Genomic DNA, 13926 nt, shown 5'->3' on the forward strand with positions numbered 1-13926 from the left:
CAGACAGTGAGCAAGTGTAATGGAGAGACTGTGTGTGTGTGTGTGTGTGTGTGTGTGTGTGTGTGTGTGTGTGTGTGTGTGTGTGTGTGTGTGTGCTCTCTGAACAGGGAGCGTCACTGAGGACATTTGTCTCTGGTCCGTGTTCGCTCTGCAGGTGTCCTCCCCTCGGACACTGGGCCCTTTCTGCTCCGTCCGGCATCAGCATGCATCACATCAGCCCAGTGCGCTCACTGCCTTACTCATCACACACACACACACACACACACACAGAGCCACACGCTACATCACCGGTCAGTCCGAGCCGAGGGAGCGTGAGTCCAGGGGATTTCATGGAAGTCGGGCGATGCGGTCATATGACACAACCGACACGTAGCGGAGGGTTAAAGAGCAGCGGACAGATTAGCTTTGTGTCTGCACATAAATGACACGTATTGATGCTCAATGGAACATTTCATAAGCCGAGCCGGTGGCCTGTTGTTGTTGGTGTGGGCTCATGGATGACCGCAGAGGGACGGAGGGGTTGGGGAGGGGGGGGGATCAATGAGCTGAGCCTGGTTGCAACATGTGAGGGATGAAATCAGCCTGGTGCTGCTGAAACCTGATTTGTATAAAGTCTGCGCTGAGTCACAGTGAAGCAGAACCAGACGTTGTTTCTGCTTCGTCCTCGTCACATGACAATTACGTTTCTGGCTCGTTGCAGCTTCAATTGGTAGATTACAGTTCTGGCCATGATTGAGCCTGAGTCTAGTTAGATGATATATTCTCTCAGATATAATAAATATTGTCATTTTAACACCATTTTGTGCCAGTTAACGTGGTAATATTTGTTCAAATACCATACTTTCCTATTTTTGGCCCCACAATTTAAATAAACTTAAAGGTGAAACATGTATATAATTGTATTGTATTAAAAAAAAAAAAGTCTTATCCCTTTTGGAGGTCCGCTCAACCGTTTAGTAGAGGTCACTTTGTGTCATATCATCTGGTCAAAAACTAAAATCTATTGAATCCATTTAACTTTTAGGTCAATCTTTACCACTTGTATGAGGAATGTAATGCACAGACAGACCATCAGATTGTTCTATGGTTGCTATAGATACAGGTTGTTCTATGGTTGCTATAGATACAGGCTGTTCTATGGTTGCTATAGATACAGGTTGTTCTATGGTTGCTACAGTATAGATACAGGTTGTTCTATGGTTGCTATAGATACAGGTTGTTCTATGGTTGCTATAGATACAGGTTGTTCTATGGTTGCTATAGATACGGGTTGTTCTATGGTTGCTATAGATACGGGTTGTTCTATGGTTGGTATAGATACAGGTTGTTCTATGGTTGCTATAGATACAGATTGTGCTTTAGTGTATAATGAAAAATAACACAAATCACATTTTTGAAGTTGGGTTTAATTTTTTCATCTTGTACATGAACAGAATGAGCATCTAACATGTTTTTAAAGAAAGTTTAGAACAAATAAAGTCTTGTAGAGGTCTGTAAAACATACAATTTAGAGTCAATGAGGGAAAGAAATCCATGTTTTATGTTGTCATGGCCTCAAAGAGGACGGAAAAGCTTGGTGTGACCTACAAAGGGTTAAATCTTAACTTGCAGAAACCCTTTTTAATTAAAATATGTCTGTTGAGATTAAGTTTTGTTGCTCAAGTCATTGCACTGAACATCAATACGTTTTATTTTAGGTAATTTTGCATAAATTCAATATATTATAATTATTTGTTGATTAAATGTAATGTTAATGTTTCCCAGGACGTGTTTCTATAAATAACAAATGCTTCTCGAACTTCAGATGACTTCAGACTGTTAGTGTTTTTCGTCTGTTTTGAGGAAACCAGAGTGTTGAATTCCTGGGAACGTCAGCATTTAACAAGAAATCTGATCCCGAGACTTGACTCGACTCGCCGTGTTCGAACACCGTGAGGAATGATGGAAACTGTGTGTGTGTGTGTGTGTGTGTGTGTGTGTGTGTGTGTGTGATCGCTGCGTTCGCGGTCTGCTGGCGTTTACATGTTGAGGTTCACAGGTCGTAACTCAGCAGTCAGTTTTACAGCAGCAGTCCGGAGTCGCTCGTCCCTGCAGGTCGACAAGCCACACGTGTGCATATGTGTTAAACACGGCCGGCTGTCACTTCCTGCGTCATTGCCCCCTCCCCCCTCTCTCTCTCCCCCCCTCCCTTCTTTCTCAGCCTAATTTTCCATCATAAACTCTGCAGGTTTCTCTCTGTCTTGGTTTTCTCTGCGAGCAGCCTGGCCTGGTTCACTGATCCCAGGGGTATCCCATGTTTCCTTGAGGCCACGAGCGCTCGAGGGGAGGGGGGTGTGTGTGTGTGTGTGTGTGTATGTGTGTAAGTGTGTGTGTGTGTGTTGGGGGTCCAGTCTGTAAAACAGTCGGTTGGCACGCGACAACACAGTTACGCGTTCCTTCCAACATGCTGCATGTTCACAAACCCCCCGAATAGCTGTTGTTAGACCCCGTCTGTTTTGACTGTTCCTTCCTTCCTTCCTTCCCATTACCTTCTGTCTTTCCTCTGTCTGTCCTTCCTTCCTTCCTTCCTTCCTTCCTCTATCTTTCTTTCCTCCCCATTACCTTCCTTCTTTCCTTCCTTCCTTCCTTCCTTCCTTCCTTCCTCCCTCCTTCTCTCTTTTCCTCCCCATTACTTTCCTTCTTTCCTCTGTCCCTTCCTTCCTTCCTTCCCTCCCTCCCTCCCTCCCTCCCTCCCTCCTTCCCTTCCTTCCTTCCTTCCTTGTTCCTCCTTTCCATCCTTCCTTCTTTTCCTTCCTTCTTCCTCTCTTCCTTCCTTCCTTCTTCCTCTCTTCCTCCCTCCTTTCCTTTCTTCTTCCTCCCTTCGTCCCTTCCCTCCTTTCCTTCCTTCTTCCTCCCTTCCTTCCTTTCCTTCCTTCCTTGACTCGAGGACAACAGGAGGGTTAAAATAAAAACCGTTACGCTCCGTCGGTGAAGAGAGTTCCCTAAATCCCAACACGGGGGTTTAAACTGGAGCTCAGGATGTTTTATTTTAGCTTCCTGTGTTACTCTGGACTCTGATCACACATCATCAGGAGAAACTCTGCAGCTGAACGTTAGTCTCGTATTTCATGATGATCACACATGAGCTAAATTCAGATCCAGCTTCACTTCATGAGTTTACAGGATTTTATAAAAGGTTTGCAAAAGTGTACCGATGTTGTTCATGATCAACTTTTTATTTTTTTTACTGGTTGTACAGAGATATTAGTGAGCAGATATCGGCCTATAGATGCAGGTTGTTGTATGGTTGCTATAGATACAGGTTGTTCTATGGTTGCTGTAGATACAGGTTGTTCTATGGTTGCTGTAGATACAGGTTGTTCTATGGTTGCTATAGATACAGGTTGTTCTATGGTTGCTATAGATACAGGTTGTTCTATGGTTGCTATAGATGCAGGTTTTTCTATGGTTGCTATAGATACAGGTTGTTCTATGGTTGCTGTAGATACAGGTTGTTCTATGGTTGCTGTAGATACAGGTTGTTCTATGGTTGCTATAGATACAGGTTGTTCTATGGTTGCTATAGATACAGGTTGTTCTATGGTTGCTATAGATGCAGGTTTTTCTATGGTTGCTATAGATACAGGTTGTTCTATGGTTGCTATAGATACAGGTTGTTCTATGGTTGCTATAGATACAGGTTGTACTATGGTTTCTATAGGTACAGGTTGTTCTATGGTTGCTATAGATACAGGTTGTTCTATGGTTGCTATAGATACAGGTTGTTCTATGGTTGCTATAGATACAGGTTGTTCTATGGTTGCTATAGATACAGGTTGTTCTATGGTTGCTATAGATACAGGTTGTTCTATGGTTGCTATGGTACAGGTTGTTCTATGGTTGCTATAGATACAGGTTGTTCTATGGTTGCTATCGGTACAGGTTGTTCTATGGTTGCTATAGATACAGGTTGAGCAGACATCGGCCTATGACAGATATATCAGTATCAGCGTATGTGTTATCTGATATATGCTGATTTATTTATTTTTTATTATATAAGCAGCATTTAATTTATATTTGATCATTTTTCTTATTTCAAGTTTAATATATTTGTACATGTTTTTTGCTGTTAAGTTAGTTATAGGTATTAAATTCAGTGTTTCACTACATTAATGTAATTTTAATTTGATAAAGGTATATTCTATTCTATGTTCATGTGTATATATTCATTATATAAACAATTATTGGCTGTCATATTGATATCAGACTTTTTTCTTTACTCCTTAATATCGATATTGACCCTAAAAATATAGTAATGATCAGGTTCTAGTTGTACCACATTCACACAGACAGGGACGAGCAGCTAACTAAACAGATAGTAGAAGGGGAAAATGGAGCAAAGAGCAAATGAAAATGAAAGAAAAATTAAACTAAAACTGACAGTATGTAGAGTTCATCCTCCCACGCAGTCTGACCTCCACCTCACCCTGCTCCTGCTCCACTCCTGCTGCATTTTTAATCTACTCCAGTCACAGCTGATCTTTCACATAGTGATGAACCTGCAGGGAAACTTCAGTGACTTTGCAGCTTTATAGTCTGTTTGTCCGGCTGCAACTTTATGACGTAGTTTCATGTTTTCGGTCACTATCGGCGCTCTGATAGCATCGTTTTCGGAGTTAAAAGGCAGTAAGAACTAAAAAGTCACTGCACGTTATCTGCTCAGCACCAAACAGACAGACAGACACAGTTAGCTGTAGACTAGCTGGTGGACATAGTGGAGCATAGGCTTTACGCTGATCTGATCGGCTATATCATATCGGCCGATATTTAGCATTTTATCTAATTAGTGAGATCGGCTGTAATGTCTTAATTCTCCGATCCGATCAATGTCGTCATGTTGAAACTTTTTGCAGATGCTCCCGTTGCATAGATTACAGATGGCTTGTGTTTTATCGGAGGGAGGAAGGAGGTAAGGAAGGAGGGAAGGAAGGAAGGGAGGAAGGAAGGAAGGATAGATTGCAGATGGCTTGTGTTTTATCGGAGGGAGGAAGGAGGTAAGGAAGGGAGGAAGGAAGGAAGGATAGATTGCAGATGGCTTGTGTTTTATCGGAGGAAGGAAGGGGGTAAGGAAGGAAGGAGGGAAGGAAGGATAGATTGCAGATGGCTTGTGTTTTATCGGTCTCATTTACTCTGAAGAAGCTCCACCCCACCGACATGTTTGTTTGAATCCGACAGCTAGTTTCGAGCCCTGTCGCGATGTGAATAAAGTTTTTGAATCTTGAACCGTGAGCTGTTGGATTCAAACGAACATGTGGGTGTTTGTGGGCAGACAGATTAAACACTAAAGAACCTCCGTGGGGAAGCATCTGCAAAATGTTTCAACACCACAAATGTACCTGGAGGGAACACGAGGAGAAGAAGCCGAGTTTAAGAAACGGAGCGTGGACAAAGAAGACGTGATCGGATCAGTGATCGGTTTATTTAAACTCACTGATCGATGTTCGGTGATCGGCCCCAAAAATCCTGATCGTGTAAAGCCTAGTGGAGCATTTAGATATTTCCTTCGGGAAGTTGGTGGAGAACAAAAACGGAGCTAAAAAAGAAAGAATATTGGACTTGGCGGATCAAATCAGCAGCTCTTGCCTCATTTTTAAGAGCGATTGTAGACGTAATTGACATTTCTAAACAGTAAAAGTCTGTGAAAACTGTCATATTAAATGTAGATCTACAGATTCTGATGCATTTCATGGTTTTAAACTTCAGATTTAAATGAATCTTTTGTTTTTAACCGTGCCTGCCAATCGCCAACGAACCTCTGTCCACTCTGAGCAAGAATTACATGTAATTTAGTGACAGTTGTTAAAGTAGACTTCTGTTTAGTTTTGAGCTGTCAGGATTAAAATACAGTGTGTGTTTCCTGCGGTGAGGTTTGATGGCAGATGTAGTGAGACGTTCGGCAGGATTCTTCTTTTCTTTGGAGGATGTTTTTTTTTCAGGGTGTGATGTGTCACTCGTAAGCCTTTATTTGCCAAATGTGGAAGTGCACACACAGCAAATTCCTTCCTTTATCTCCACTCCCTCAATCACATCTTGAGGAGGGTTGTCTCTGTGTTTTTGCTGTTTGACGTAAAAACAAGAAAGTCGACATTGTTGTTGTTGGACACAAAGATCTGAAAGTGTGATCTGTGGTGTGGCCTGTTCCTCCCATAGACTGTATAAAAGAAATGGACGTAACATCCGTGACGTCACCCATTGGTTTGTGGACTGCTGCTCGGAAGCCAATAGTTTCTAATCTGGGCAGCGCCATCTTGAAAATTTCAGGTGCATGCTGGGAAAAATAAAAACACGGATTCTACTTGTATGGGCATGAGGCGGAGTTATGGGCGGAGCGGGGAGGTTGCTATGGTTGCGAGGGCTGGATCTCGAGGACATTGGTCAATCAACCTGTCAATCAGGACGTAGCCACGCCCTAATGCATACCCTGCTTTATCGTCACATATAAAATCAGGGAGGCCAAAATGTCCCAAATGAACATCATACTGCATTGAAGAAGGCTTTAAACTAGCGATTGAGACCATAAACACATTTTGAAAACGTTTACTGAGGTTAGAAATCAAGTGAGAAGTTGGTGAATTCTCCATTGACTTGTATAGAGACGGTCGCCCCCTGGTGGCCTTTTGATAGAATGCAGCTCTAAGTTACTTCCTCGTTGGCCTCATTTCAGAGGACCAGAACTCCCCGCCTGGTTCCTTCCTGATCATATGGCATCATTTCACCTGTAAAAGAAGTGTTGTGGTGACTCAAAAAGATGAATTGACTTTTAAAAAATACTTCATTAGGTTGCATCTGTGTTTGGTTTCTGATCTGTTCTCCTCGTTTCTCTGCAGATAACTCCACAGGGGTAAAGGTGGCATGCTACATCCTGATCGGAGTCGGAGCTCTCTCCATGCTCATGGGCTTCCTCGGCTGCTTGGGAGCCATTTATGAGATCCGCTGTCTGCTCGGCCTGGTGAGTGAGAGGAGACGACTGCGTGTTTGTATTTATTTATGTATGCATGTAGACGCCATGATGGATAATACAGGCATCGGACGACAGAGGGGATTTAAGAGAAAAGCTTAAAATGACTGGATAAAAATGTAAAGGAAACAATTAAGAGCTGGAAATGATCAGTTAATCTTCATAAGTTTGTTTTATGTGGTGTTGGTCTCACACTCCTCCTTCCCTCCTCCTCCTCCTCTTCAGTATTTCACCTGTTTGCTGTTGGTCCTCCTCGCTCAGATCACCGCCGGCGCTCTCATCTACTTCCAGAAGACTGTGGTGAGTAACGCAACTTCCTGCCTCCTATAGTCAACTGTTTAGGTGTTTCAGCAACAAGAAAGAGCTTTGAACTTTGAACTTCCTGTCTGGAGGTGTGATGCCTTATGTGCATCGACATCTGCTGCCTGTAAACACCCTGCTCCCACATGTACGCAGATATCCGACTTCTTCTATTTCTTCTTCTTTTTCATTTTTTTCTACTTCTTCCTCTTCTTCTTCTACTACTACTACTACTACTACGTCCTCTACTTCTTCTTCTTCTACTACTTCTTCTACTACTACTTCTTCTTCTTCTTCCTCTTCTTCTTCTACTACTTCTTCTACTACTACTTCTTCTTCTTCTTCTACTACTACTACTACTTCTTCTACTACTTCTACTTCTTCTTCTTCTTCCTCTTCTTCTTCTACTACTACTACTTCTTCTTCTTCTTCTTCCTCTTCTTCTTCTTCTGCTTCTTCTTCTTCTTCTTCTTCTTCTTCTACTACTTCTACTAGCGTCACAGCATTTGAAGTTTGCACCAATAGAAACGGCTACAACAACGCTAATGTTTGCACTGAAGATCAATTTTAAATATATGATATGATTTTATTCATAAGTATATAGAAGGAAGAACATTTCCAGCTTGATCCCAAGAAGTTAAAAGACACAAAGAAACATTAACAAAAACAAGACTTTTAACATATGATAATAATCTTTCTCGTCTGGTCACATGACTCCTCAAACACGTCAAACATGTGTTACTAAAACCACAATAATCCTCCTTTTTTTTTTTTTAACCCTCCTGTTGTCCTCAGGTCAAGGAAGGAAGGAGGGAGGAAGGAAAGAAAGAAGGAAGGACAGGAAGAAGGAAGGAAGGAATGAGGAAGGGAGGAGGAAGGGAGGAGTAAGGAAGGAAGGAGGAAGGAATGAGGAAGGAAGGAGGAAGGAAGGAAGGAGGAAGGAAGGAAGGAAGGAATGAGGAAGGACAGGAAGAAGGAAGGAAGGAATGAGGAAGGGAGGAGTAAGGAAAGAAGGAATGAGGAAGGAAGGAGTAAGGGAGGAAGGAAGGAAAGAAAGAAGGAAGGAAGGACAGGAAGAAGGAAGGGAGGAAGGAAGGACAGGAGGAAGGAAGGGAGGAAAGAAGGATGGAAGGAAGGAAAGAAAGAAGTATGGAAGGAGGAGGGAGCAAAGAAAGAGGAAGGAAGGAAGGAAGGAAGGACGGTTAAACTCCATTGAGAATCTGCATTAATGATTTATGAACGTTTGACTGTGTTCAGGTGATTTTAACAGACGGTTCGTGTTGGTTTGCTTCTCACACGCCTGTTAATGATTCACCTTTTTAATCTTTGTGTTATAACTCTCGACCATCAGAGGAGGAAGCAGAACTCTGAGCTCTGACTGAAACAACATGTGCTAACCATATAACATTTACTGGGGCTTTTACGACGAGTGTACGACTGTAACAGAGAGTTCAGCCTGTGATAAGACGACACACACACACACACACACACACACACACACACACACACACACGGTCAAAGTGTCACCAATAAACTGAAAATGAAAGTGACAGCGGTTGGTGCCACACCGCCCCCTGGTGGTTAAAATGAAGCGGTTTACATTATGAACAAAAGCCAGCAGTTACTCCTGAGAAGCTACTTTATGGGAATATTTAATTAATTTTACTTTTTTTGTGTTTTAACCCTTTACATACTGTTCATATTCTGACTCATAATTAGTCTCTACATCAGGGGTGTCAAATTAATTTTCATTGAAGGGCCACATACAGCCCAATTTGATCTCATGTGGGCCGGATCAGGGAGGGAGAAAGAAGGAAGGAAAGGAGGGAGGGAGGAAGAAGGAAGGAAAGGAGGGAGGGAGGAAGGAAGGAAGGAAAGGAGGGAGGGAGGGAGGGAGAAAGGAAGGAAAGGAGGGAGAAAGGAAGGAAAGGAGGGAGGGAGGGAGGAAGGGAGGGAGAAAGGAAGGAAGGAATAAGGAAGGAAAGTAGGGAGGGAGGAAGGAAGGGAAGGAGGGAGGGAGGGAGGAAGGAAGAAGGAAGGAAAGGAGGGAGGGAGGAAGAAGGGAAGGAAAGGAGGGAGGGAAGGGGAAGGAAGGAAAGGAGGGAGGGAGGAGTGAAGGAAAGGAGGGAGGGAGGAAGGAAGGAAAGTAGGGAGGGAGGGAGGGAGGAAGGAGGGAGAAGGAAGGAAAGGAGGGAGGGAGGAAGGAAGGAAGGAAAGGGGGGAGGGAGTAAGGAAGGAAAGGAGGGAGAAAGGAAGGAAGGGAGGGAGGGAGGAAGAAGGAAGGAAAGGAGGGAGGGAGGAAGGAGGGAGGGAAGGAGGGAGAAAGGAAAAGAGGAAGGAAGAAAGGAAGGAACAGTCAAAACAGACGGGTCTGTCATTGGCGACTGATCAACTTATCTCAGTGACAATGTTCATGTATTTATATTTTATGGATTTTCTAAAACGATAAATTAAAAAAGAGAAGAAAGAAAAACTGACGGACTTGGAGCCGAAGTCGTTTCTGGCTCTGCTGAACTGGAGTTTGAGTTCATGGCAGCTTGTGTTTGCTTCCAGTATCTGAAGAGAGAAAAAAAAAAGTTTTTCAGAGTAGAGACAGATCTGTTTATTGGATCTGAACATTTGTTGGAAGCTGTTGGCTCGTCCTCCGCCTCGCTCCGTCTCTGCCAAATTGAGTTTCAAGGCGAACCTCCCGTCCGTCCGTCCTTCTGCTCGGTTACGAGGGGAGTATCTGCTTTTCCAGAGCCGTGTTCACTGGATACCTTCAGGCTGTCTGGATCCTCGGCTCGCTGAGAGAAAGGAGGGATGGGGAAGGGGGGCAGGAAAGGAGGGAGGGAGGGAGGGAGAAGCGAGGAAAGGAGGGAGGGAGGAAGAAGGAAGGAAAGGAGGAAGGAAGGAAAAGAGGGAGGGAGGAAGAAGGAAGGAAAGTAGGGAGGGAGGGAGGGAGGAAGAAGGAAGGAAAGTAGGGAGGGAGAAAGGGAAGGAGGGAGAAGGAGGAAGAAGGAAGGAAGGAAAGTAAGTAGGCAGGAAGGAAGGAAAGGAGGGAGGAAGGAAAGGAGGGAGGAGGAAGGAAGGAAGGAAGGAAAGGAGGGAGGGAGGGAGAAAGGAAAGGAGGGAGGGAGGGAGAAAGGAAGGAAAGTAGGGAGGGAGGAAGGAAGGAAAGGAGGGAGGGAGAAAGAAGGAAGGAAAGGATGGAGGGAGGGAGGAAGAAGGAAGGAAAGGAGGGAGGGAGAAAGAAGGAAGGAAAGTATGGAGGGAGGGAGGAAGGGAGGAAGAATGAAGGAAAGGAGAGAGGGAGGAAGAAGGGAAGGGAGGGAGGGAGAAAGGAAGGAAAGTAGGGAGGAAGGAAGGAAGGAAAGGAGGGAGGGAGAAAGGGAGGAAGAAGGAAGGAAAGTAGGGAAGGAGGGAGGGAGAAAGGAAGGAAAGTAGGGAAGAAGGAAGGGAAGGAGGAAGGAAGGAAAGGAGGGAGGGAGGGAGGGAGGGAGGGAGGGAGAAGCGAGGGAGGGAGAAGGAAGGAAAGGAGGGAGGGAGAAAGGAAGGAAAGTAGGGAGGGAGGGAGGGAGAAGGAAGGAAAGGAGGGAGGAAGAAGGAAGGGAAGGCGGGAGGGAGGAAGGAAGGAAAGGAGGGAGGGAGAAAGGAAGGAAATTAGGGAGGGAGGGAGGGAGGGAGAAGGATGGAAAGGAAGGAAATTAGGGAGGAGGAAGGAAAGGAGGGCGGAAGAAGGAAGGAAAGGAGGGAGGAAGGAAAGGAGGGAGGGAGGGAGGAAGAAAGGGAGGAAAGGAGGGAAGGAGAAAGGAAGGAAGGAAGGAAAGGAGGGAGGGAGAAAGGGAGGAAGAAGGAAAGGAGGGAGGGAGGAAGAAGGAAGGAAGGGAGGGAGGGAGGGAGAAGGAAGGAAAGGAAGGAGGGAGGGAGGAAGAAGGAAGGAAGGAGGGAGGGAGGAAGGAAGGAAGGAAGGAAAGGAGGGAGGGAGAAAGGGAGGAAGAAGGAAGGGAAGGAAAGGAGGGAGGGAGAAAGGGAGGAAAAATGAAGGGAAGGAAAGGAGGGAGGGAGAAAGGAAGGAAAGTAGGGAGGAAGGAAGGAAGGAAAGGAGGGAGGGAGAAAGGGAGGAAGAAGGAAGGAAAGTAGGGAAGGAGGGAGGGAGAAAGGAAGGAAAGTAGGGAAGGAAAGGAGGGAGGGACAAAGGAAGGAAAGTAAAGAGGAAGGAAGGAAGGAAAGTAGGGAAGGAGGGAGGGAGAAAGGAAGGAAAGTAGGGAAGAAGGGAGGGAGGAAGGAAGGAAAGGAGGGAGGGAGGAAGGAAGGAAGGAAAGGAGGGAGGGAGGGAGGGAGGGAGGGAGGGAGGAAGGAATGAAAGTAGGGAGGGAGGAAGAAGGAAGGAAAGTAGGGAGGGAGGAAGGAAAGTAGAGAGGGAGGGAGGAAAGTAGGGAGGAAGGAAGGAAGGAAAGGAGGGAGGGAGGGAGGAAGAAGGAAGGAAAGGAGGGAGGAAGAAGGAAGGCAAGGAGGGAGGGAGGGAGGCAAGGAGGGAGGGAGGGAGGGAGGGAGGAAGGAAAGGATGGAGGGAGGGAGGAAGGAAAAGAGGGAGGAAGGGAGGGAGGGAGGGAGGAAGGGAAGAAGGAAGGAAAGGAGGGAGGGAGGAAGAAGGAAGGAAAGGAGGGAGGGAGGGAGGGAGGGAGAAAGGGAGGGAGGAAGAAGGAAGGAAAGGAGGGAGGAAGAAGGAAGGAAAGGAGGGAGGAAGGAAGGAAGGAAAGGAGGGAGGGAGAAAGGGAGGAAAGTAGGGAAGGAGGGAGGGAGAAAGGAAGGAAAGTAGGGAGGGAGGAAAGTAGGGAAGGAGGGAGGGAGAAAGGAAGGAAAGTAGGGAAGAAGGAAGGGAAGGAGGGAGGGAGGGAGGGAGAAAGGAAGGAAGAATGAAGGAAAGGAGAGAGGGAGGAAGAATGAAGGAAGGAAAGTAAGTAGGCAGGAAGGAAGGAAAGGAGGGAGGAACAAGGGAGGGAGGAAGGAAAGGAGGGAGGAAGAAGGAAGGAAGGAAAGGAGGGAGGGGAAAAAGGAAGGAAAGTAGGGAGGGAGGAAGAAGGGAAGGAGAGAAAAAGACTTTAACTACAATCACACACAGATCCTTGCAGAGTCTCCGGTGGTTTTCGGATCCATTCAGAAACGACACTCCTGCGTTCGGCTCCTGGTGGAAACCGCTTAATGTTCCGAACATGTTGGAAACCTGACCTCCGATCGCCGACCCGGCTGCCAAAACCTTCCCAGCAGGAATGCGAGGCCCATGAATTCACTTGACATACCGGAGAGTTGAGACAAAATAAGACATTATTCAGGAATTCAAGTGAAACAGGACACTGATTTTAAACTGCTGTAACACAGCGACGTTAAATCATCCTACAGACTGGAAGAAGGAAGGAAAGGAAGGGAGGGAGGAAGAAGGAAGGGAAGGAGGGAGGGAGGAAGAAGGAAGGGGAGGAAAGGAAGGAGGGAGGGAGGGAGGAAGGAAGGAAAGGAGGGAGGGAGGGAGGGAGGAAGAAGGAAGGAAAGGAGGGAGGGAGGGAGGAAGAAGGAAGGAAAGGAGGGAGGGAGGGAGGAAGAAGGATGGAAAGGAGGGAGGAAGAAGGATGGAAAGGAGGGAGGAAGGAAGGAAAGTAGGGAGGGAGGGAGGGAGGAAGAAGGAAGGAAAGGAGGGAGGAAGGAAGGAAAGTAGGGAGGGAGGGAGGGAGGAAGAAGGAAGGAAAGGAGGGAGGGAAGAAGAAGGAAGGGAAGAAAACAAGGGAGGGAGGGAGGAGGAAGGAAAGGAAACGAGGAAGGGAGGAAGAAGGAAGGAAAGGAGGGAGGGAGGAAGGAGGAAGGAAGGAAAGTAGGGAGGGAGGGAGGGAGAAAGAAGGAAGGGAAGGAAACGAGGGAGGGAGGAGGAAGGAAAGGAAACGAGGAAGGGAGGAAAAAGGATGGAAAGGAGGGAGGAAGAAGGATGGAAAGGAGGGAAGGAGAAAGGGAGGAAGAAGGAAGGAAAGGAGGGAGGAAGAAGGAAGGAAAGGAGGGAGGAAGGAAGGAAAGTAGGGAGGGAGGGAGGAAGAAGGAAGGAAAGGAGGGAGGAAGGAAGGAAAGTAGGGAGGGAGGGAGGGAGGGAGGAAGAAGGAAGGAAAGGAGGGAGGAAGGAAGGAAAGTAGGGAGGAAAGGAGGGAGGAAGGAAGGAAAGTAGGGAGGGAGGGAGGGAGGAAGAAGGAAGGAAAGGAGGGAGGGAGGAGGAAGGAAAGGAAGGAAACGAGGGAGGGAGGAGGAAGGAAAGGAAACGAGGAAGGGAGGAAGAAGGAAGGAAAGGAGGGAGGGAGGAAGAAGGAAGGGAAGGAAACGAGGGAAGAAGAAGGAAGGAAAGGAGGGATGTTAAATCATCCTACAGACGGCCGTGTTTCTCTGAGAGGAAACTATGTGGAGGTTTTTATAAGGAAATCAATCTGTCTGTATGTCGTAGAATATAATGGATTATTTAATGGGCTTTGGAGGCGCTAAAAGGTCATTTCTTTATCTTAAGACAAAGCTAGCTTCCAGTCTTTATGCTAAGCTAATGAGCTGCTGGTGGTAGCTTCATATTTACCTAAACACACTCATCGAACTCTCAGCAAGATAATAATGAAACTTTATTT

At 46.0% G+C, this 13926-nt stretch overlaps 1 protein-coding gene across 1 annotated transcript in view; it reads left to right on the forward strand.

Annotated features, from left to right (window-relative positions):
* The window catches only part of LOC128365475 (CD82 antigen-like), a 41645-nt gene extending 32970 nt beyond the window's left edge, over nt 1-8675 (forward strand). The window contains exons 4-6 of the mRNA XM_053326266.1: nt 6867-6988; nt 7223-7297; nt 8649-8675. Coding sequence (XP_053182241.1) covers nt 6867-6988; nt 7223-7297; nt 8649-8675 — 224 coding nt within the window. The remainder of the gene's footprint in view (nt 1-6866; nt 6989-7222; nt 7298-8648) is intronic.
* Nucleotides 8676-13926: the final 5251 nt, after the last annotated feature.

The sequence above is a fragment of the Scomber japonicus genome, chromosome 1, assembly GCF_027409825.1.
Source record: "Scomber japonicus isolate fScoJap1 chromosome 1, fScoJap1.pri, whole genome shotgun sequence".
NCBI lineage: Eukaryota > Metazoa > Chordata > Actinopteri > Scombriformes > Scombridae > Scomber > Scomber japonicus.